This window comes from Elephas maximus, chromosome 22, assembly GCF_024166365.1.
Source record: "Elephas maximus indicus isolate mEleMax1 chromosome 22, mEleMax1 primary haplotype, whole genome shotgun sequence".
NCBI lineage: Eukaryota > Metazoa > Chordata > Mammalia > Proboscidea > Elephantidae > Elephas > Elephas maximus.
This window is the reverse complement of record NC_064840.1, coordinates 72,617,012-72,641,157: the sequence shown is the minus strand read 5'-3', so window position 1 is coordinate 72,641,157 and position 24,146 is coordinate 72,617,012. Positions and strand designations below refer to the sequence as shown.

General features: G+C 42.1%; 1 protein-coding gene across 7 annotated transcripts in view; it reads left to right on the top strand.

Annotated features, from left to right (window-relative positions):
- Nucleotides 1-17,082, top strand: part of DLC1 (DLC1 Rho GTPase activating protein) — a 456,845-nt gene extending 439,763 nt beyond the window's left edge. For all 7 annotated transcript variants that reach the window (XM_049866099.1, XM_049866100.1, XM_049866098.1 and 4 more), the window contains 9 exons: nt 283-459; nt 6,274-6,433; nt 6,563-6,761; nt 8,329-8,542; nt 10,361-10,475; nt 11,105-11,323; nt 12,250-12,467; nt 13,250-13,423; nt 14,558-17,082. In XM_049866099.1, the coding sequence (XP_049722056.1) occupies nt 283-459; nt 6,274-6,433; nt 6,563-6,761; nt 8,329-8,542; nt 10,361-10,475; nt 11,105-11,323; nt 12,250-12,467; nt 13,250-13,423; nt 14,558-14,678 (1,597 nt within the window). In that variant the 3' untranslated portion in view covers nt 14,679-17,082. The remainder of the gene's footprint in view (nt 1-282; nt 460-6,273; nt 6,434-6,562; nt 6,762-8,328; nt 8,543-10,360; nt 10,476-11,104; nt 11,324-12,249; nt 12,468-13,249; nt 13,424-14,557) is intronic.
- Nucleotides 17,083-24,146: the final 7,064 nt, after the last annotated feature.

Below are 24,146 nucleotides of genomic sequence, written 5' to 3'. Positions count from 1 at the left end.
TAAGAGCTTTTCCTCTCCCTCCAGATTGGGAAGGGGAGCCAGAAGGGGACAGCTTCCACTTGGTCTATAGGAGTAAATGGGATTAAGCATGGCCTTTATAACTGTTTAAGTTCCTAAGGAAGGTGTCAGGCCAGGAAATCCTAACACTCAAAAAGGACGGAATGGAAGCTGAGCCCTCCCATTGGTAGAGTAAGATGTCAGCGAGCTCCCCGTTGCTAGTTTTGCGTCTGCCGCTTAAGAAGCCTTTGTACTCACGTGCGTTCCCCTGCGCTTCTCTCACAGGCACAGACTGAGGTGGCACAGTTTCCAGAGCTCTCACCGGCCAAGCCTAAACTCTGTCTCGCTGCAGATTAACTGCCAGTCTGTGGTGCAGATGAACCTGCTGCAGAAATACTCGCTCTTAAAGTTGACAGCCCTGCTGGAGAAGTATACACCTTCCAACAAGCACGGTTTCAGCTGGTAAGAGTTTAAACTGCTGGATGTGCTGTGATTGAAATTAATGTTTTGGTCTGCTCCTTGAGGCTGTCTCAACACTGAGCGTGTATCAGTTCTCTCCTTTATTACCACCGTACATCTGTCCGTTTGTTATACTCTGGTGGCTTGCATGTTGCTGTGATGCGGAAGCTATGCCACTGTTATTTCAAATACCAGCAAGGTCACCCATTGTGAAGAGGTTTCAGAGGAGCTTCCAGACTAAGACTAGGAAGAAGGACCTGGTGGTCTGCTTCTGGGAAAAGGAAAAATTAGCCAGTGGAAACCTCATGAACGTTGTGTGATAACGGCGCCTCATGCTGGAAGGCACTCAGAGTACTCCTTGGGGAGAGCTGCCTCCTCAAAGTGGATTAGACCTTTTGCTGATGTGGCACGACTCAAAATGAGAAGAAACAGCTGCGAAGATCTGTTAATAATCAGAATATGGAATCTACAAAGTATGAATCTAGGAAAATTGCAAGTCCTCAAAAATGAAATGGAATGCATAAAGATCAATATCCTAGGCACCAGTGAGCGGAAATGGACTGGTATTTGTCATTTTGAATTATACAATCATATGGTCTACCATGCTGGAAATGAGAGCTTGAAGAGGAGTGGCGTTGCATTCATCGTCAAAAAGAACATTTCAAGATCTGTCCTGAAGAGCAACGCTGTCAATAATAAGATAATATCCATATGCCTATAAGGAAGAACAGTTAATACTACTATTATTCAAATATATGTACCAACCACTAACGCCAAAGATGAAGAAATTCAAGATTTTTACCAGCTTTTGCAGTCTGGAAATTGATCAAACATGGAATCCAAATGCATGGAAAATTACTGGTGGTTGACATGAGAAAGCTGGAAACAAAGAACAGGGACTGGTAGTTGGAAAATATGGCCTTGGAGATAGAAACGACGCAGGAGATCGCATGATAGAATTTTGCAAGATCAACAACTTCTTCATTGCAAATACCGTTTTTTAACAACATAAACAGAGACTGTACACAGGGACCTCTCCAGATGGAACACACAGGAATCATCACATCAACTACACCTGTGGAAGCAGACAGTGGAGAAGCTCGGTATCATCAGTCGGAACAAGGCCAGGGGCCGACTGTGGAATGGACCATCAATTGCTCTTATGCAAGTTCAAGTTAAGCTGAAAAAAATCAAAACAAGTCCATAAGAGCCAAAGTACAACCTTGAGTATATCCTGCCTGAATTTAGAGACCATCTCAGGAATAGATTTGACACATTGAACACTAATGACCAAAGACCATATAAATTGTGGGATAACATCAAGGACATCATGCATAAAGAAAGCAAAAGGTCATTAAAAAGAAAAGACCAAAACGGAAGTCAGAAGAGATTTCTGAAACTTGCTCTTGAACGTAGAGTAGCTAAAGCAAATGGAAGAAATGACGTAAAAAGAACTGACTAAAGATTTCACATGGCTCAAGAAGACAAAGTATTATAATAAAATGTACAAAGACCTGAAGCTAGAAAACCGAAAGGGGAAGAACTTTCTCGACATTTCTCAAGCAGAAAGAACTGAAGAGAAAATTCAAGCCTCAAGTTGCAATATTGAAAGACTCTATGGGAAAAATATTGAATGACAGAGGAAGCATTAAAAGCAGATGGAAGGAATATACACAGTCGCTGTACCAAAAAGAACTGGTCAGTGTTCAACCATTTCAGGAGGTGGTGTATGTGCAAAAACGGATAATATTGAAGGGAGAAGTCCAAGCTTCACTGAAGGCATTGCTGGAAAATGAGGCTCCAGGAATTGAGGGAATACCAATGAAGATGTTTAAACAAATAAATGCAGTGCTCACTCGTCTATGCCAAGAAATTTGGAAGACAGCTACCTGGCCAACTGACTGGAAGAGATCCATACTTGAGCCCATTCCAAAGAAAGGTGATCCAGCAGAATGTGGAAATTATTGAACAATTTCATTAATATTACATGCAAGTAAAATTTTGCTGAAGAGATCTTAAGAACTGTTGCAGCAGTATCAACAGGGAACTGCCAGAAATTCAAGCCAGGTTCAGAAGAGGATGTGGAACAAGGGATATCATGGCTGATGTCAAATGGATCTTGTCTGAAATCAGAGAATACCAGAAAGTTGTTTATCTGTCTTTTTATCGACTATGCAAAAGCATTCGACTGTGTGGATCATAGTAAATTATGGATAACATTGGGAAGAATGGGAATTCCAGAACATTTAATTGTGCTCCTGTACATAGACCAAGAGGCAGTTGTTCAAATAGAACAAGGGGATACTGTGTGATTTAAAATCAGGAAAGGTGTGCATCAGGGTTGTATCATTTCACCGTATTTATTCAGTCTGTGTGCTAAGCAAATAATCAGAGAAGCTGTACTATATGAAGAAGAACCTGGTGTCAAGATTGAAGAAAGATTCATTAACAACCTATGATAAGCAAATGACACAACCTTGCTTGTTGAAGGTGAGGAGGACTTGAAGCACTTACTGATGACGATCAAAAACTACAGCCTTCAGTATGGATTACACCTCAACATAAAACAAAAGTCCTCACAACTGGACCAATAAGTAACATCATGATACACAGAGAAAATACTGAAATAGTTAAGGATTTCATTTTACTTTTATCCACTATCAGTACCGATGGAAGCAGCAGTCAAGAAATCAGATGACATACTGCGTTGGACAAATCTGCTGCAAAAGACCTCTTTAAAGTGTTACAAAGCAAAGGTGTCACTTTGAGGACTAAAGTGGACCTGACTCAGGCCATGGTATTTTCAGTCACTTCATATGCATGGAAAAGCTGAACAATGAATAAGGAAGACTCAAGAAGAATTGATGGCTTTGAATTATGGCATTGGCGAAGAATATTAAATATACCATGCACTGCCAGAATAACGGACAAACCTGTCTTGGAAGAAGTACAGCCGGAATGCTTCTTAGAAGTGAGGCTGGTGAGACTACATCTCACATACTTTGGACATGTTATCAGAGGGGACCAGTCCCTGGAGAAGGACATCATGCTTGGTAAAGTAGACGGTCAGTGAAAAAAAGTAAGATCCTCATCGAGATGGAGTGACACGGTGATTTCAACGATCGGCTCAAAAATAAGAGCAAGTGGGAGGATGCCAGGACGGGGCAGTGTTTCGTTCCGTGTTACATGGGTCACTATGAGTTGGAACTGACTAGACGATGGTACCTAAAAACAAATCATTTATTAATATCTTGAGTCTGTCATTTGAATGCACCCAGTCTGCATTCTTGAGGCTGTGTTTTTCTGTTTAAGCCAGTATAGCTTTAGGGAATTGTCAGCAGGGTTAGTTGGCTGAGTTTTTCAGCTCTCTGAGTGACAAATGGCCCTTTAGTGGGGTCAGAATGCATTACTTTTCCATCCCTAGCGATAGAATAGCCCACTATAGGGAGAGGTATGTACGATGTCAGATAATATTTATGGAAGGAAGGAAAGAACAACATTGTTTAGATAATAAGATGTTATGAGACCACCTTTGAAATGCTGGACATACAGCCCCTAGCCTCATGACTCCATTCATGTATGTTTTTGTAAATCTTTTTTTATGTGAATATTTCCAGCACCTATCAAAAATCTACCTGCGCTGGAGTTGAGATTTTTTTTTTTTTTTTTCAGCAAAGGCTTTCAAACAGTGAGTAATAAATGTAAGGACTTCATTACTCAAAGATACCATAGACTAAAATATAAATAAGGATGAAATGGATTGGATTAATTGTTCATAATTACTTTTGGAAATCACGATACAGCCTTTGGTTTGTATAACGTAAGGTGTCGACTGCTAGGCTGCGTGGGCCACGGATAAGACCGAACATGTACAGATCTTAATTTTTCTAATATCAGTGTAAAGTAAAGAAATGTCTCCAGATTGACACCTCAGTAAATTTTCCAGTGTCAGGGTGATATCCTGAAATCTTTTCACTAACCTGTTAGTGACACAGCTGGACAACTGCTGCTTTTTATGAAAATGGAGATGCAGCCCATTTTGTCAGCCGCATCCGCAGCAAACCAAGGTTGCTCGAGAGAGTAGGCAAAGCAACGACGTAGCTGTTCTTTTCTTTCTCCAGCTCCTCCTTTCCTCAGGACTCCTGGTGACTTTCACTTCAGCATCAAAGCACCTCCTGTTCAAAGACAGTTATTATATGAGCCTTGCTAAATACAGAAGTTGTTTGTTCTGAATGACAGAAATAAGTATTGACCAGTTTGTCCCCACATGCTTCAGATTCTCAGTGGAGATGGTAATGCGTTCTGTCCACATTCCGCTGAGGGGCTTTTCTCCCTGACAAAGCGAGTATTATGCACACTTATAGCTGTGATCCCATATACTGAACAGTATGGAAATACAAATTTGACTCTGCTCTTCAGCGTTACCTTTCCTGGAGCTATAAACAGTAATGTGTTGTGGCTGTTGGTAAGCACTCCAGAGTCCTAGTGGTCTGTCTTCTCCAGGGTTCCTCTGTGCTTCAGAGTCATATTTTCCCTGCCGGCTATTTAAAACTGCATATTTTAGATTCTCGTTTTGGAGCTGCCCCTCCCCCCTTCCCACTAAACCCTCAAGAATCTGAAAGTCCATAATACATCTTAAGTTCTGGTCAGCTTTTCCAGGGAGTCAAAACCCAACGTAAAAGCCTCGCATTGTGGGATCCATGGCGTAGGGAAAAATTCTACACAAAGTCCTTTTCCTGTTTGGCCTTGCCCTTCTTTGTCTCATTCAGATAGGTCATTTGTAGAGCTGAGATTTCTGCCTGACAGCTTTAAATGCATGACATGGGTTTCCTGCTGTTGCCTATATGGCTGGGGGTGGACCTGGTTTCAGGACTCCAGAGAACTGGCGTGGTTTCACAAAACCCCCATTGTTCCCTTTTCTGTCTTCCCTCAGAAACCTAAAGATGTTATATTCTCTGGGGTCATCAGCAGGAGAATTTATTTTGACTTCGGGTCATTCAGCTTGACCCCCACCGTTGAGCTCCGGAGTTTGGTTCTCATTATATTAGACTCTCGTCCTGTTATTGGCTGTTTTCTCATCCAGTATCACCTGATCCTTTTTATACTAGATGCTTTGAATTTCTTCAGGAACTTAAAAATGATTCTTGTCCTTTTTCATGACAAATGGGAACTCATTTATCAGACTTTATCATGAAGCAACTAATTAGGGTATTGCGTGCTCTTTTCTGCTTGTTTCTCCCTCTACCGCCATTTTGTAAGGAAGCCCAAGGGCTCTCTTAAGAATATAGTCCCCAGTTTTCAGGGTTAACAGTGGAAAGAAAATCCCCAACTGAGAGAAGGTGACTGGGCCTCACAGCCCCACCTCTAGACCAGCATTGCCCAATAGAACTGCCTGTGATGGTAGAAAGGTCCTATATTTGTACAGTGCAATATGGTAGTTACTAGCCACAGATGGCTAGTAACTTTTTTTTTTTTTAAGCCACAGATGGCTAATAAGCACTTGAAATGTGGCTGGTGCAACTGAACAATTAAATTTGTAGTTTTTTAAAAAAATTGCTTTCCTGTGGTGAACATATATATAACAAAACAATTACCAGTTCAGCATTTTTTACATGTACAGTTCAGTGGCACTGATTACGTTCATCATTTTTGCAATCGTCATCATTACCCATTTCTGATTTGAAATTTTATTTAATATGGATTTAAATAGTCACCGTATCAGTGTGTATCTAGAGTTTGTAGGCTTTACCTACAGAGATGGACAAGTGTACACAGACAAGTGAACGTATTTCTCCCCCTCCCCATTCTTTTAAATAGGGCTGTGCCCAAGTTCATGAAAAGGATCAAGGTTCCAGACTACAAGGACCGGAGTGTGTTCGGTGTCCCTCTAACGGTCAACGTGCAGCGCACAGGACAGCCCCTGCCACAGAGTATTCAGCAAGCCATGCGCTACCTCCGTAACCATTGTTTGGACCAGGTGCGTGCACACACCTGCCTGCCTGCGGGTCCTGCTGAGTTGTGGGAGCGCACGTGTCTGCTGCTTTATCTGATTGCATAGCGACAGTGCTGCTTCCGTCCTAACACTCCATGTTTTTCTTCCAAACAGGTTGGGCTCTTCAGAAAATCAGGGGTCAAATCCCGGATTCAGGCTCTTCGCCAGATGAATGAAAGCGCCATGGATTGTGTCAGCTATGAAGGACAGTCTGCATATGACGTGGCAGACATGTTGAAGCAGTATTTTCGGGACCTTCCTGAGCCACTAATGACCAACAAACTCTCGGAAACCTTCCTGCAGATCTACCAGTGTAAGAGTTCTTTGATTTTGAAATTGGTGGCTTTGGGGAAAAGTGGGACCAACTGAAGCTGGTAGCTTCCTGCGATGGCATTCTTTTTTCTCATCTTGGTGACCGCTTGGAAACATACATCATCGATTTCTTCTTTGGAACCTCCTTGCTTGTGGAATAGCTTTCTTTATCCTTACTGAATAATGCAAAAATAAATTTCCCTCATCAGCCTCTACTTAAGCAGTTGTACATGCTTATATTCATTCGGATCCAGGAGCTAGTTCTTTGATTCACTTTTAGAACAGTGTTACCTAAGGTGTTTTAAAAAAACAGGCACCCAGATCTGCCTCCCTCCACCTTGTCTGTGGAACTTCCAGTTACTGCTCAGCTCTCTCCCAGGGCTGCTGCGTTTAAACCTGACAGGTGTCTCTGTCGTTTATGTTGCTATAAAATGAATAAGTAATCTTTTTCTGTTATTCATCTCAGCGTCTCCCAGAAATACTTGGGAAAACAATACCCATGCCCGTCTCACTTTTAAATAAAGCTTAAAGCAAACAGTTGTCTAAAGTAATGGTCCAGATCAGGATTATAACGTTTAGACCCTTGTGATTTTCTTGGCTCTGATTGGTATTACAGCAACGTGCTTTTTAAAAGCAGCTTCTCTCAGAGCTCGGATGGTCTTTAGAACTGGCGTGTGGGACTTTATTTTATGAGAAATGGAGCTGCTCTGGATTATTTCATTATTTGTTTCATCCTTTCACATTTTATGAAAACACAGGTCAAATTTTCCCCGCCAAGGTATTTGTTATGTATTGTAACCATGGAACTGTTTAATCAGTTTGTCCAATGGACTGCTTTTGAGTGACTGGATTTTTTCCACCACATGCTTTTTGAAAATTTGCCTAGGAAAGGAGCCCTGAAGGCTAGGTTCAGGCTTTCCTATATATGTATTACTTTATGGGGTCATTTCTCAAGAATGTCTTTTTATGATAGCCTCTCAGTATGCCTTCTAAAATTTAAGAAATTAGTAGTAAATGTGCCCGTTATTTAAATCGACTGAGTATTTTAGCAACTTAACTTTTCCCATCTCAGTAATGAGCAGATCAGTTAAAAGTATCAAAGTCCCCAGAAACCGGACATGTTCTCGTCAAGGCTAAGAGATCTCTCAGTTCTTACCCTCTTGTACAGATCTTAGATAAGACTTTCTCTTGAAGCCAAACAAACAAGTTTATAATGTTTTCAATAGCTGAGAATGGTAAACCGGGGATATTCAAAAAAGTGCGTAGAAGAGAAAAAAACTGCTGTAAATAAAAGAGCAGGCATGAACTGAACTCTGAGATGGCTTTAGGAGTCTCTTGGCATTGGGGGTGTTTAAAATCCTTCACTCCTCCACACAGCAGGAAATACCTGAGGGTAGTAACGTTGGTGGCGATCCATAACTTCCTTTGTATTAACTTCTAGTACACTTTCTGCAAGTGCTCGTTCAGTGCTGGGCTGAGGTTTTGAAGCAGCTATTTGCTTTGGGACTCTTTCTTGTGATGTTGGTGGAAAATCACTGAGTTGATGGGGAAATGCTGGTCTTGTGCAGATGTACCCAAGGACCAGCGCCTCCAGGCCATCAAGGCTGCCATTATGCTCCTACCGGACGAGAACCGGGAGGTTCTACAGACGCTGCTTTATTTCTTGAGCGATGTCACAGCTGCTGTAAAAGAAAACCAGATGACGCCGACCAACCTCGCTGTGTGCTTAGCGCCTTCCCTCTTCCACCTCAACACCCTGAAGAGAGAGAATTCTTCGCCAAGGTATGGGTCAGATGAGGTGTGCACGATGTCCAGCTGACAGGAGGCGGTCTGCGTTTCCCTCTAGGGCTAGCACCATATTCTTGTAGGATTATTACCACTCTTCCTGAATGAGTTAGACTGCCTTCGTTCCCAGCATACCACCCCTTCTGGACTTCTCTCTCCTTCTCTCTCAGCCCTGGAGGTGTGACTCCAGACAATCTAGTTAACAGCCCACTTGTGAGAGACATTTGGAGTCACACTTTGGAATGGCAAATGTTGACTCTTGTGCCCTTCGGTACCCACTGAGGCAGGTCTAATATTGTCATCATACTTTCTGCCACAAAGCATTTTGCAGCTTACTGACCTAGGAAACTAGAATGGAGAATAAGATTCCTGTCACTTTGGCCTCCATATGGTCAAGCCAGTCAAGCCGATCTTCTGGGTCGGTGCTGGCAGTGGAAAGGTAATACAGCCAGGTCTAAAAGAACTAAGGGTAACATTGAGCCTCAAAGCTTCCTATTCAGGACCTGGCCTAACGCAATTGTTTGCAAAATTTCTGCCTAAAACACATAAACACAAGATGAAAGTGTGCTGTGGAAGAAGCCATTGTTATCTGAAAAATAACGAAGGCTGATATTTACTAAGCACTTGTGCTGTCCAGAAACCCTGGTGGTGTAGTGGTTAAGAGCTAGGGCTGCTAACTAAAAGGTTGGCAGTTTGAATCTACCAGGCGCTCCTTGGAAACCCTACGGGGCAGTTCTACTCTGTCTTGTAGGGTCACTATGAGTCAGAATCGGCTCGGCAGCAACAAGTTGGGTTTTGTTTTTACCTGGGTGTGGGGGCAGTGGTGATGGACTGGTAGAATTCTCTTCCTCCATGAGAGAGACCCAGGTTCTATTCCCGGCCAGTGCCCAACATGCACAGCCATTTTGTCAATGGAGACTTGTATGTTGCTACGATGCTGACAGGCTTCAGCGGAGCTTCCAGACTAAGAGGGACTAGGGAGACAGGCCTGGTGATGGATTTCCGAAAAAAAAATCTGCCAGTGAAAGCCCCGTGGATCACAGCTGTCTCATCTGCAGGGCCAGGCAGCATTTCCTCCCGTTTTGCATGGGGGTGCCATGAGTCAAGAGTCAACTCAGCAACAGCTAACAACGCTCCGGGGTTTGCATGAAAAAGGGGTCACTAACTGGACTTAACCCCTACGTGCTGAATCTGTCTAGCTGCCCAGAGGAACTTGAAAGTATTCCTTAGAGGCTTGAGGCCTAGGTGGGCTAGTGGAAGTTAGCTTTGCTTCTGAAAGCCACACAGTGCTTAAATATCCTTTTAACTGGATCTGAAAGTTTACTGGGACATTCCAGCTTGAATGGGATAGAGAGCTAGAATGAGTGGAAGAGAGAGGTCAGATAAGATTAAGGCAAAACCCCTAGGATACAATAGAGTTATCCTCACCTTTGGGAAGAGCTCCTGTTTACTTAAACGGGAAAGAATTGTTAGAGTATTTACCCCAACTTCCAGTGACCCCCACCCACACGCTCCCCAGAATCCTTCTTCCTTCCTCCCTACCCCAAATACATAGACCTCGAAAGCTGTCCTATTTAAAATACAAACCTGTTTAATGGTTTTAAATAGCCTGGATTTCATTGAGAACTGTCTCCTTAACGTTTGTGTGTGTGTCAGTGCTTCATAAAACCCCGAGAAACTCTGGTGACCAAAGTAAAGCTGTCTTGAACCGTTTAACACATAGGCTCCAGTGAAATGTTTATTTCTGAAAGGCACACTGATTGAAAATATATAGCTATTTCAATCTTTTCCCCTACCCCTTATCCTTCTGCCTAGGGTAATGCAAAGAAAACAAAGTTCGGGCAAACCAGATCAGAAAGATTTGAACGAGAACCTAGCTGCCACTCACGGGCTGGCCCATATGATTGCAGAATGCAAGAAGCTTTTCCAGGTGAGGAGTGGGGAGGCTTGGCCCCTTTGTTAAGAGGGTAATGTGAACAGAGACAACATCTCAGGCTCCATAGCTGCTTGCCTGTTAGAAAAAGATCTTTTCCGCGGCTGGAGATGACATACATAACCAGAAAGTGTCATCTTTCTATAAATTGGAGTCCTGGTGGTGAAGTGGTTAAGAGCTCAGTCTGCCAACCAAAAAGGTTGGCAGTTCGAATCCACCAGCCTCTCCTTGAACTAATTAGAATGTAATGTGTTTAATGTTCATACCCCTTGACTTAAAAAACAACAAGGTAACTGAAACTAAAATTCTGTGTCAGAGAAACCTTCCCAGATCAACGTGAGCCCTATTTTAGTTACTTAGGCTCCCAGTGAAACTTCTCAAAGGGGAATCATACCTTACCCGAGAATAACTCTGTAGACACCTTTATGAAGGCAGCCTATTTCTCTCTTCATGATGCCACAGGAGGCTGGTAGGGACAGCCGCCATCTGTTGGAAACGGAAGGGCTGGACAGTCTGCGTTGCCTTCAGAATCCAGTCCGTTGTTTCTGTCCTGCTACTTCTGCAGCTGGGCAGTGCGCATGGGTACAGGTGGGCTGAGCTCCTTTCTTGTCTCCTGTTCCTCACAGGTACCTGAGGAGATGAGCCGATGTCGGAATTCCTATACCGAACAAGAACTGAAGCCCCTCACTCTGGAAGCATTGGGACGCCTAAGCAGTGCCGAGTCTACGGACTACCAGCACTTCCTCCAGGACTGTGTAGACAGCCTGTTTAAAGAGGTCAAAGAGAAGTTCAAAGGCTGGGTCAGCTACTCTACTTCTGAGCAAGCCGAGCTGTCTTACAAGAAGGTACGTTTCCTCCCTGCTCTTAGCCAGTGGTGTTCCAGTGGTCAGCACTTGGCTTCTTCAGAGACAAGGCCCTTGTGCCAACACTGTGAAGGACACTAGAATTCTCTGGACTGTTTTACTAATAGTATGGGGCTTTGGGACATTTTTTGACAACTTAAACTTTTCCATAACTTGGTCAGAATCCCCCTATACTCTTCCCTAGTCTCAGTCGAAAACCCTTGGCCCTTTAATGAGGGAGGATGGACTTGTGGAAAATTAACTGGTTAGGACTGAAAGCCCTTGATGACAGGGATAGCATCTTGTATGGAGGTATTTGCGGGTCCTGTCTCCGCCTCCTTGAGTGTAAATAAAAATGAGAGCAGACTATTTGGTCACGCAGACTCTGGGGAGCTAATAAAGGGAAATGACCTCCCTTTTTTACACTGACTGTGATGTGGGTCCCAGAGAAACAAATGTAACAGTTTTAACCAGAGGTAACACCAGCTGTTCTTTTCACTTTCTTATCTGTTCTTGAGTGTTCCTGGGGACAGCAGCCTAGGAAAGCTGTAGATAATTACCAGCCTGCAAACATAGGACTGGGAGTCCCTGGGTGGTCCAAACAGTTAATGTGCTCGGCCGCTAACCAAAAGGTTGAAGGTTCGAGTCCACTCAGAAGCACCTCAGAAGAAATGCTGGACGGTATGCTTTTGGAAAAGCAGACATTAAAAACCCCGTGGGAAAAAAAACCCCATGGAGCACAGCTCTACTCTGACACACACGGAGTCACCATGACTCAGAGTCGACTTGACGTCAACTGGTCATAGTTGTAATAACCAGTTCTAAGTAGTAGTAGTAAACATATGACCATATATCCAGCTAACATTTTTACTTTAAAGTTCAGGTGTGTATGAATTTTCTTAGCGTTGAAAAACACATTCTCTTTTCAGGTGAGTGAAGGGCCCCCTCTGAGGCTTTGGAGGTCAACCATCGAAGTCCCTGCCACGCCTGAGGAAATCTTAAACCGTTTACTTAAGGAGCAACACCTTTGGGATGTAGACCTGTTGGATTCAAAGGTGATTGAAATCCTGGACAGCCAAACAGAAATTTACCAGTACGTCCAGAATAGCATGGCACCCCATCCTGCCCGGGACTACGTTGTCCTGAGGTAAGAGCTCCCAAATTGATCGCTGTGGCAGGAGTGACCATGTATCATAAGCAGGCCTATGTTAGCTGATTCTTACAACGTGATAAAACTATTTCAATAGGATACATGCTTCCAGAAAAATGTCGATCCCTTACAAATACGGGAAAAGTGAGCTTTATTCCAGCAGTTGGTCTCTTCATCCCTGAAGATGGTTTGAACTCTTTTGGCGTGGAGCTAAGAGAGAGAAGCACATTCAGATTTTTGCCCCATTTAGGATAGATTTTCTTGTTAGAAGCAGCTTATCGTCATTTGGACCCCAATCTAGTGGACGAATAAGCCAGGAAATAACATTTGAGTCCCAAGTGAGATGTGGTCAAGACTGATTTATATGCAATTCATAAATTCCCTGAAGACATTATGGGAAGAGGAATTCCAAAAATTTTTGAGGGAATGTAACATCGTTAGAATAAGCCAAGAGCTTTTCACGCAGAGCAGTGCTCACGTGGACATCCATGTTCTGATCTATTCATTAAATGTAAGAATTTTTTTCCAGTTACACACTCAGCTGGTTCTCTTTCAAAGAAGCGACTGTGCATATATGCCCACCGCAGAGCATCTCTGTACAGAGTTACTCCCGGGACAGCTGTTCAGGAGGGTGCCACTTACCCAGGGCTGGGGCACACTAGATACCCACCGATGCTGGCCCCTCAGCTACCTCCTCTAATCGTGAGACCACGTTTTAAAACCCAGCTTCCAGGCAATCCCATTTTTTTTTTTCTCTCTCTCTGGTTTTGTCTCTACAGAACTTGGAGGACGAATTTACCCAAGGGAGCGTGTGCCCTTTTACTCACCTCCGTGGATCACGACCGGGCACCCGTGGTGGGTGTGAGAGTTAACGTGCTCCTGTCCAGGTATCTGATGGAACCCTGCGGGTCAGGAAAATCCAAACTCACCTACATGTACAGAGCTGACTTAAGGTATCTTCTGATTCTGATTCCTGGGCATAGGTGAGGGTGGTGAGGACTCACACTTTGCTGCAAAGAATGGCTGACTTGGATACAAGTACATCACTGTGTCTTGGTTACTTCACAAAGAGAGGCACTTGGAAACTAGCGCCTTCGTGTTTCTTGGTCTTTTGGGTGTACCACTTCCTAATTTCTATCCCTCGAAAATGTACTGAAGTAATGAGGGTATGGGGGTTCTGCTAAGAGCTTTAAGGCACAGGAAATGATCAGTTTTATTAATTTAAACTAGCAAGCTGATGTTTTATCCTCAAAGGTGTTTGAATCATATGACATGCACTTTTAATTATTTGGCCTATACCCTTTGCCAGGGAAACCCTGGTGGCGTAGTGGTTAAGTGCTGTGGCTGCTAACCAAAAGAGCAGCGGTTCAAATCCATTAGGCGCTCCCTGGAAACCCTATGGGGCAGTTCTACTGTGTCCCATAGAGTTGCTATGAGTCAGAATTGATTTGACGGCAGTGGGTTTTTTTTTTTTAAATACTTTTTGCCAGAGCCCTGGTGGCATAGTGGCTAAGAGCTTGGCTGCTAACCCAAAGGTGGGTAGTTCCAATCTACCCAGCCACTCCTTGGAAACCCTATGGGGCAGTTCTACTCTGTCCTGTAGGGTTGCTATGAGTTGGAATTGACTTGACAGCCAACGGGCTTAGTTTTTTTTTTGTTCTTTATACCCTTTCCCATAGATGAATGTATATTTAGATCAGAAAATTAGTGAAATGAAGCAATACAGACAAAGAAAAGAACCTCTGAAAGCTCCTTTTCCTAAAAAAAAAAAAAAATTTAAGGGACTGTCATATTAAATAAATTCTTATTTAAATTTTGACAGCCGCCCTTAAAGTATCCATGTGACCTGCTTTGTTATATATGCCAAAGCTTTCCCTCAGCAGTCTCGCTGTAGGTCTTTGCTAGTTTTGTTGTCCCTCAAGAAATTCTGGTCCCAGAGGTTTAACGGAAATACCAGGAGATTACCTTGCAGTAATATATACAGCAAGAAATTTTGCTGATTGAGAAACAGAAGGGTATCAAGAGCTCCCTTCTGCTTATTTGAGTGCTATCGAACTGAGTCATTCTGCTTTTCCTGTTTCCTCCAGGGGCCATATGCCAGAGTGGTACACAAAATCTTTTGGACATTTGTGTGCAGCCGAAGTTGTAAAGATCCGAGACTCTTTCAGCAGCCAGAACACTGAGACCAAAGACACCAAGTCTAGGTGATTACTGAAGCGGAGCAACTGGGTCCACCTCCCGGGCATTTGTTTCTAGAGCCCTTGCCAGTCCTCGGATGTATGGGGTCTCCCTCCAATCCTGAAACAGAAAACTACAAATTGGACTGCAAGAATTAAGACTAAAGCGATTTGATACATTTTTAAAGCTGCTTCCTGTTGGTTTAAGGTCTGTCTCATAGACCTTGACTGGAATATGTAAGACTGTGCAAAAAAAAAGTATTTGTAATCTTATTCAGATTGCTTCTGAGAAGCAAAACTCTTAAATAGGTTATGGAAGGTGACGCAGATGCTTCATCGTCTTGTGGTCTTTGGTGTGTGTGCACCTCTGTCCTTTATTGGCAGTGTGCGGAGGGACACGTGTACCCACTGGAACAGTTGGTACTCTGATGTGTGTCCTCACTGAGATGAGCAAAGAAAGGTTTGCACAGACGAGCGTGTGGATGTGTGTTTGGTGCTGGCTGAGTGGCGTAGACGTGTCAGTTGGAACCCAGTGTCTGGCACACTGAGATGCCTCCCAGAAGGATGTCGGCACGTCAGGTTTAGTTTAACCTGGAATCTCTGACTACCCATAGATCCATCCAGAAAGGAGACCCAACCCACTCTTGTTCATTTACTTTTTTTTTTCTGAGCAATTAAGCATTTTCCTTCTCCTTCGCCAACCTCTTCTTTACCTTCAAGGTAATTATCGTAGACTTACTCTTACATCCCATTTCAGATGCAGTTAGTTTTTGGACCTGATTACAAATGGTGATGATGGTTTTTAACCAGTATAGGTTACTTCGGGGAAGAACACGCCCCCCGCCCGCCCCCACCACCATCACCACACCCCCTTACCGGCTCCACAATACAGTTTTTTTTTTTAGGCTGAATGTGAAAACTGAACACTCTAACATTTAGTCCTGAATCAAGCATCAAAACTTTATACCTGTTAGAATTATTTGCATTTTCATATTTATAACAGAAACTCTTAAAAACAGGAACCGATGTGAATTTAACCCAACCACAAAAGTTCTCTCTCTCTCTCTCTTTTTTGATTTGTTAACAGTATTTCTGAAAACTGCACACGTTTATTAACTGGGTTTGTCCTTATCAGCAAATAACGTTTTCTGGTTCGAGGACCTATTTTTGCCTAGTATTTCCTGTATTTCTTTTCCTTTGTAATACCCTTGGAATATGTGGTCATGGTAATGGGAAATAATCATCAGAGTAAAAAAAAATAAAAGACAGCGCAGTGTTTTGGAAGGGTGGTCTTTATACAGGTTTTACTGTAATGGTAAAATGACTCGAGAGACAGTATTAATAAATTTATTTTGTGTGGATCATAAGTGAGTAATGTGTGAGTGAGAGCTGTAAGAAGGATTTTTATTTTGTTATAATTTAGTTACCATTGTCAGTGTTATTTCAAAGGTTCTTTGAAGAATTTGCAGGAGAGCAGAGTTGAGTTTTAAAATTTGAGTATTTTGGCTATCAGTGTTCCACGTGAAGATATGCTTGTATATTCAGTTTTAATGGCTTTCAGATTTGTAAGATTGTAGGCTGTATATACCATGCTGTTAAGGAATGTCTGCACAGGTCCCCTGTGCTCTCAAACATAGATAAAGCATGATAAAGGTTATTATTTAAAATATACTTGTATTTATACCTCAGATATTCTTTTGGGTTTTGTACCTCAAGGCTTTTTTTTTTTTCTATTGTAAATACACTTTACATGAATACAGTTTAAGTGAAAAGAAAATAAAAGGAAGAGGTTTATAACTTGCTCTATATCTGTACAGAATATAACCAGTAAGTGCACTATTAAATGTTTAAAATAAGGGAAAAGTCTGGCCTGCTTTCCTTTATACTGCATCTCACTTCCACCCTTCAAACCACAGATTGCACAGCACATGGTTTTGGTAGCAAACAAAATCCAGATAGAAATTTACCAAAGGAGAAATTGGACTGCAAATCACTGCAAGGCCGACTGCCGCTGAGCCACTCACTAACAAACAGGAAAGCCTGGTGACGGGTTCAGGAAGCGTGGTGACTCTCTCCAAACAAAAATCCAGCAACGCTGAGAAAGTTACAAGAATAAGCAACAGAAAGATGCTCATAAACAAAGCCAAGGTCACTGATTAATTCCACAAAAGGTCGCTTTCCCACTGTTTGGCTTTCCTGTTGAAGGGATTCCTTACATATTTGACTAGAGAAGAATTCAGATGATGTGAGCATTTTAAAGAACTCTGCTAAACTCTCCAAATGCAGTGTTGCCACAGCTTACTCACGTGATTAACGGCCTAGATTGTAAGCTCCCTGAGGGCAGGACTTATCTACGCATCTTTATGTTTCCCTTCAGCAGTTTGCAGTGTTTTGTACTTGTAGGCACCTAATAAATGTATGATTTGCTAAATGTAATGCCACCTGTCTTAACCTTTGCTTTGGCTCGTCACAGCCCACTTTGAGCTTATAAGGATGGAACATGGTTAAACCTAATGGGATCTTAAAATTTACACTGGTGAAGATGGGACTACAGATACTGGGGTGCTGACTCCAGGTTAGAGTTCCTTGTGGGGGAATTTTAACCGGTCTCGTTTCTCAGATGCAATGTGATGTCCATCTTAGCCGAGGTTTTATTTTGTCAGATGTTTACACTGGGGATTATCAGAAGCGAATACAAAGCCCAACCCAATTATAATTTTTTAAGAAGCCACACATACTCCAAAAGCTTTTTTTTTTTTTTTTTGACTCTGCCTTCAGACCCATTTTCTGCAGAGCTGTATAAAATAAAGACCAAAACATCAGCCTGACATGCTGTAGCCATTTAAACAGTTCTGAAATCGTCGGTTACTAATAGATTACCAAACGTTACCGGGATGGGGTCAAAGGTCTCTGGCGCCTTCTCTAGATTTGCATTGCATTTTTCCCACCACCCTTTTGTTTATTCCTTTAGTCCGTTGAGTGCCTATTGTTTACCCCACACTGCTCAGTATGGAAACTCTGGAAGTGTAGTGGTTAAAAGCTATGGCTACTAACCAAAAGGTCAGCAGTTCGAATCCACCAGGCGCTCCTTGGAAACCCTATGGGGGCAGCTCTGTCCTATAGGGTCGCTATAAGTTGGAATGGAATGGACTCCATGGCAACAGGTTTGGTTTTTGGTTTTTTGGTGCTCAGTACTGAACGTACCGGTATCATCTTGCCCTCACAGAATTCACACTCCAGGCAGGGACTTGATATCACAGCAGAAGTTACAGTGCAGTGTAGTGAGACAGGCTGCTGTCCATCCACCCAGGGGGATTACCCGAGATGGTAAGCAAACAAGGGCTCAGGGTAATTGTTACGCTCAAAGGGCCCTGCTTACCAATTTGTAGATGGAGCAACTTGGACAATTCTAACAATTAAATGCTTCTTTAAGACATTCTTTTCAAGGCAGATGGAGACAAGTGAGTTTTTGAAAAGTAAAATCTAAAGAAAAATTAAGGAGGATAATGTTAGACCATCAGCCCAAAATTGGTGCTTCCCAACATCACCAGTTAGGGGTGTGTGTGTGTGTTTGTGTGTATGCACACACGTGCACATGCGTACATGTGCATAAGTTTATAGAGGTATGAAGATTTTATTTTCATGTGTCTTTATGTCATTTTTGACTGCTTTATCTACACTTACTTAAACCTCACACTCACCCCACAAAGTATAGGTATTCTATGGTAAGGATATGGCTTACAGAGTTAGTGACAGATTAAGGTCCCTGGACCTTTAAGAACTGGAGCTGAGATTTTCAGCTCAGGTCCACTGCCTGAGACCACCATCCCTTTGCTCATCTTTCCCTAATCAGGAAGGCAAATTTCTTGAAGCAAGAGCCAGTCCACTCTAGCCGGAGCATCCGAATCAGGAAGCTTAGGAAAATGAAGGGCCATAACACAATCGCCACGTTTGTCAGAGTCCCAGAGAAATTAAAGTTTTCTGTCACCTCATTACTGAGATGACTTCAGAGAAATCAGTCAAGATCAAGATGAAGCAGAAGTTTTGTTTCAGGTTCATGTTTGGAAGAATTTGATTTCTGTCTAGCAAATAAAATATATGATCTGGAATGCACAGTCAAGGCCTTCCCTTACTCCAATCTGTGTAACATGGAAAAATAATCCAGTCGCCGTCAATTCTGACTCGTGACACGTGGAAGTAGACATACATTGTCCCCATTTATAAGCACAAAACAGCCAGACAGGCAGAGATTGCACGAAACCCTAGTTCCTGTGAAGTTCAGGAGAAGAGGAAGGTTTACTTACCGGCATCTCACCTTACAGCCCAGGGCAAGACCCTGCAATCCCTAATACGCCCTTCCCACCACACAAGACTGTCATGAAATGGCTACTGTGTTATTTATTCATGGCGGTGCCTTGAGAAGCAAGGGCTATTCCGAGGTAAGGGAACAGTCACGGAATTTAGTCCAAATCTTTACCTCACCTGCCTGGTCGAAGCATACATTAATGATTATAATGCAGAAATCCTAAACAATGAGATCATGGTATCCCTGTCAACTTTGTGTTCCATCAGAATGGAATTTGCCCAAGTAATTTAAATTCCACTTGCCTAAAGAATGCAAATTATAAAAGACCTCAAAGAGCCTGTAGCTGAGGAAGTTCAGGTAAGTCTGAACATTTGCAATGCGTTTGGGCCCATGCTCGCGGGGGACCACAGTCCTTTGCAGACAGGGAGTTTGCTAAATCATAGGGTTTCCAAGGAGGGGGCGATAGATTCGAACTGCCAACCTTTTGGTTAGCAGCCCTTGCTCTTAACTGCTGTGCCACCAGAGCTCCTTGGCAGCTGTAACCCTAAATAATTACTCTTGCTGTGTAGACACAGTTCCCATGAAAGTAGTCGATTTGCCTGTGTGGACCCAACACTGTGCAGACACCTATAGGATAAACACCTTTTTGGGGAGATTTTTCATCACATTGGACCAAAAAAAAAAATGGATTCAGGGCTATAAATGTTGCCACACAGGGGCGGGGTTCACTCCTTTCTTCTTCCCTGTTAAAACACAAAGTGTTGTGGTAAGGAAATGCTTACTTCTGACTCTGAGAGTGGCTCTCATCAACCATGCTAAGTGATTTGTTCCCCTGAAGACAGCGTGATCCCCAGGGAAATTGTTTCCAAAAGCCTTTTTAGGTTTCAGATACTTTTGAAATACAAATGTCCTTTGCCCAGGTCGGAATGAACTTGTTGAGCTAGCTTGTGTGAAGCTCTATAATGTACCAGGCACTGGAATGAACGCTTTGCATACAGCTGACACCTTATTTAACTGTCATAGCAGTCTTTTGAAGCAGGGCCTATTAGCCCCATTTTATAGGTGAAAACGTTTCAAGAGGCAGGAAGGCTTAAACATATCAAGTAGCTACATAGTATTTGTGAAGGAACTCAAGAAATTCCAGAGCAGTACAGTCCAATAGAACATTCTGTGATAATGGAAAAGTTCTATGGTTCTGCTAGTGTGGTAGCCACCAGCCGATGTGGCCGTTGAGTATCTGAATTGTGGCTACTGTGAAGGAAGAGCTGGATGTTTCATTTTCTTTAATTTTTATTAATTTTAATTTAAATAGCCGCATGTGGCTAATGGCTGCTGTATTGGATAGTGCAGTCTTCGGGTGATGGTCTTCTTAGCAAATTTTATTTCAAAGGCCTAAAAATATTTCTGGAGTCCTTGTGTGGTGTAAATTGTTAGTTTTTGCCTGCTAACCAGATGGTTGGAGATTTGAGCCCACTTAGTGGTGCCTTGGAAGAAAGACCTGGGGATTTATGTCTGAAAAGTCAGCCATTGAAAACCCTGTGGGGCATAGTTCTACTCTGACACACATGGGTTGCCATGAGTCAACAGCACCTGGTAAGAATATTTCCAAGCAGTCTAGTCTCTGTCTCTCTCTTCCATATATAATAATAATATTAATAAAAAATCCCATTGCCATCGAGTCAGTTCCGACTCACAGTGACCCTATAGGACAGAGTAGAACTGCCCCACAGGGTTTCCAAGGAATGCCTGGTGGATTCGAACTGCTGACCTTTTGGTTGGCAGCCATAGCACTTAACCACTACACCAACAGGATTTCCTTCATATATAATAAGCCTCTTTAAATATATCTGTATATGGTAGATGTTTTAAAAATATCTAACTGGCTACATTTCAGATCAGTTAACATTCACTCAACATCTACCAGCCACGAGGCTGAAACTGCGTGTCCCCCAACCTACGCCCAGCTTCTAGGTTTCTCAAACTGGAGTAGGATGACGTATTTTCTCTGCTGTAAGAGTATTTGTACATCTTCAAATTAGAGATACAGAAGAGTTAATCTGAAAGAGTGCCTAATAACTCAAAACTTTCTTAGCTTGCTGTGAGCTAAGGATCCTTATAGCCATGGCCATTCCAACAATCACGATTATCCCTAAAGTATTATAATGACTGGACCAAAGAGTCAGTCAGCAACAACTCTAACACAAAGGTATTTCTTCAACACAGATTCCTAGCGTTTTTGCGTGAAGAATTCTTCATTATATTTCTCAACATGCTCCATCCTTTTTCAAAGTTTTCCAACATTTATCATATTAAACACTATAGCTTACTAAAAAGTAACATATTTATTTAACTATATTTATCATGTATATACATATACATGTATATATAATACGTATTTGCATTCTGTTGGATTACCTCCCTTTTTTTGGATTGGGCACAAATAAGGATCTCTTCCACCCAGTTGGCCAGGTTGCTGTATTCCAAATTTCTTGGCATAGATGAGTGAGCACTTACAGCACTGCATCTCTTTGTTGAAACATCTCAGCTGGTATTCTATCAATTCCTGGAGCCTCGTTTTTTGCCAATGCCTTCAGCACAGCTTGGAATTCTTCCTTGAATACCATTGGTTCTTGATCATATGGTACTTCCTAAAATGGTTAAATGTCGACCAATTCTTTTTGGTACAGTGACTATGTATTCCTTCCATCTTTTGATGCTTCCTGCATCGTTTACTTTTTTCCCCATAGAATCCTTCAATATTGCAACTGGAGGCTTTAATTTTGTCTTCAGTTCTTTCATCTTCAGAAATGCCGAGTGTGTTCTTCCTTTTTGGTTTTGTATCTCCAGCTCTTTGCACATTTCATTATAATACTTTACTTTGTCTTCTCAAGCCGCCCTTTGAAATCCTTAGTTCAGTTCTTTTACTTCACCATTTCTTCCGTTTGCTTTAGTTACTCTACTTTCAGCGTCTCTTCTGGCATCCATTTTGGTCCCTGCTAAAATTTTTAACAGCCTTTTGCTTTCTTCATGTATGATGTCCTTGATGTCATCCCACAACTCATCTGGTCTTCTGTCATTAGTGTTCAATGTGTCAAATCTATTCTTGAGATGGTCTCTAAATTCAAGTGGGATATATTCAAGTTTGTACTTTGGCACTCATGGACTTGTTTTAATTTTCTAAGCTTCAACTTGAACTTGCATAAGAGCAATTGATGTTCTGCTCTGAAGTCAGCCCCTGGCCTTATTCTGACCGATGATATTGAGATTCTCCATTGTCTTCTTCCACAGATGTAGTCAATTTGATTCCTATGTATTCCATATTTGGGGGTCCAAATGTATAATCTCTGTTTATGTTGAAAAATGGCACTTGCCATGAATAAACCCTTAGTCTTTCAAAATCCTATCATGTGATCTCCGACATCGTTTCCAAATCCAAGGCCATATTTTCAAACAGTTGCAGCACTGTAACAACAAAGAACTGCTGGAACTTCAATCCAGATCCAGAAGAGGACGTCGAACAAGAGATAACATTGCTGGCGTCAGATGGATCTTGGTAAAAGCAGAGAAAACCAGAAAGATGTTTACCTGTATTTTATTGTTTTTTTTTTTTTTTTTATGCAAAGGCATTCAACTGTGTGGGTCATAACAAATTATAGATAATATATTGAAGAATGAGACTTCCTGAACACTTAATTGTGATCAAGCAGAACCTGTACATAGACCAAGAAGCAGTCATGGAAATAGAACAAAGGAATACTATGCAGTCATGGTTTAAAATCAGGAAAGGTGTGTGTCAGGGCTCTGTCCTTTCACCATGCTTATTCAATCTGTATGCTGAGCGAATGATCCAAGAAGCTGGACAATAAGAAGAAGAATGTGGCATCAGGAGTGGAGGAAGACTTATTGACAACCTGCAATATGTACATGACACAACCTAGCTTGCTGAAAGTGAGGAAGGCTTGAAGCACTTGCTGATGAAGATCAAAAACTATAGCCTTCAGTAGGAATTGCACATAAAGAGAACAAAAATCCTCAGAGATGGACCAATAAGCAACATCGTGATAAACTGAGAAAAGATTAAAGTTGTCAAGGATTTCATTTTACTTGGATCCACAGTCAACACCCACGGAAGCAGGAGGTAAGAAATCAAACTAAGCATTGCATTGGGCAAAGCTGCTGCAAAAGACTTCTTTAATGTGCTGAAAAGCGAGGATGTCACTTTGAGGACTAAAGTGTGCCTGACCCAAGCCATGGTACTTTCAATCGCCTTATATGCATGGGAAAACTGGACAGTGGCTAAGGAATACCAAAGAAGAATTGATGCCTTTGAATTATGGTATTGGCAAAGAATATGGACTGCCAGAAGAATGAACAAATCTGTCTTGGAAGAAGTACAGCCAGAATATTCCTTAGAGGCAAGGATGCCCAGACTTCGTCTCACATACTTTGGATATGTTATCAGGAGGGACCAGTCTCTGAAGACGGACATCATGCTTGGTAAAGTAGAAGGTCAGCAAAGGAGAGGAAGACCTTCAATAAAATGGATTGATGCAGGGGCTACAACAATGGGCTGAAGTATAATAATGATTGTGAGGATGGCGCAGGACCAGACATAGGGTCACTATGAGTCAGAACCGACTCGAAGGCACTTAACAACAACGACATATGTATGTATATATGTTATTGTTGTTAGTTGCCATTAATCCGGCTCCAATGCATGACAACCTTATGCATACCAAGTTATATGTATATATATATGTTCTACATATAACCAAGTTATATATACATATATAATTACATATATTTTATACATATATATGATTTATAACTGCTTATCAAAACTTCTAGGAGTCATTGGGTGGCACAAACGGTTAAGTGCTCAGCTACTAACAGAAGGGTTGATGGTTTGAATCCACCCAGCAGTGCCTCAGAAGAAAGACCTGGCAATCTACTTCTAAAAGGTCATAGCCATTGAAAATCCTATGCACAGTTCTACTCCGAAATGAGGGATTCGCCGTGAGTCAGAATAGACTCTAGGGCAACTATTTTGTTTTGCTTTGCTTTTTCAATCAAAGCTTCTAAGAAGTGTGAAAGAATTTTTATTGACACATGTTTTGAGGGAGTTCTCAGTGAAAACGTTTTATACGTTTTTTTAAAAAACTGAAGACTGCCAAACGACACCCACTCCTGATG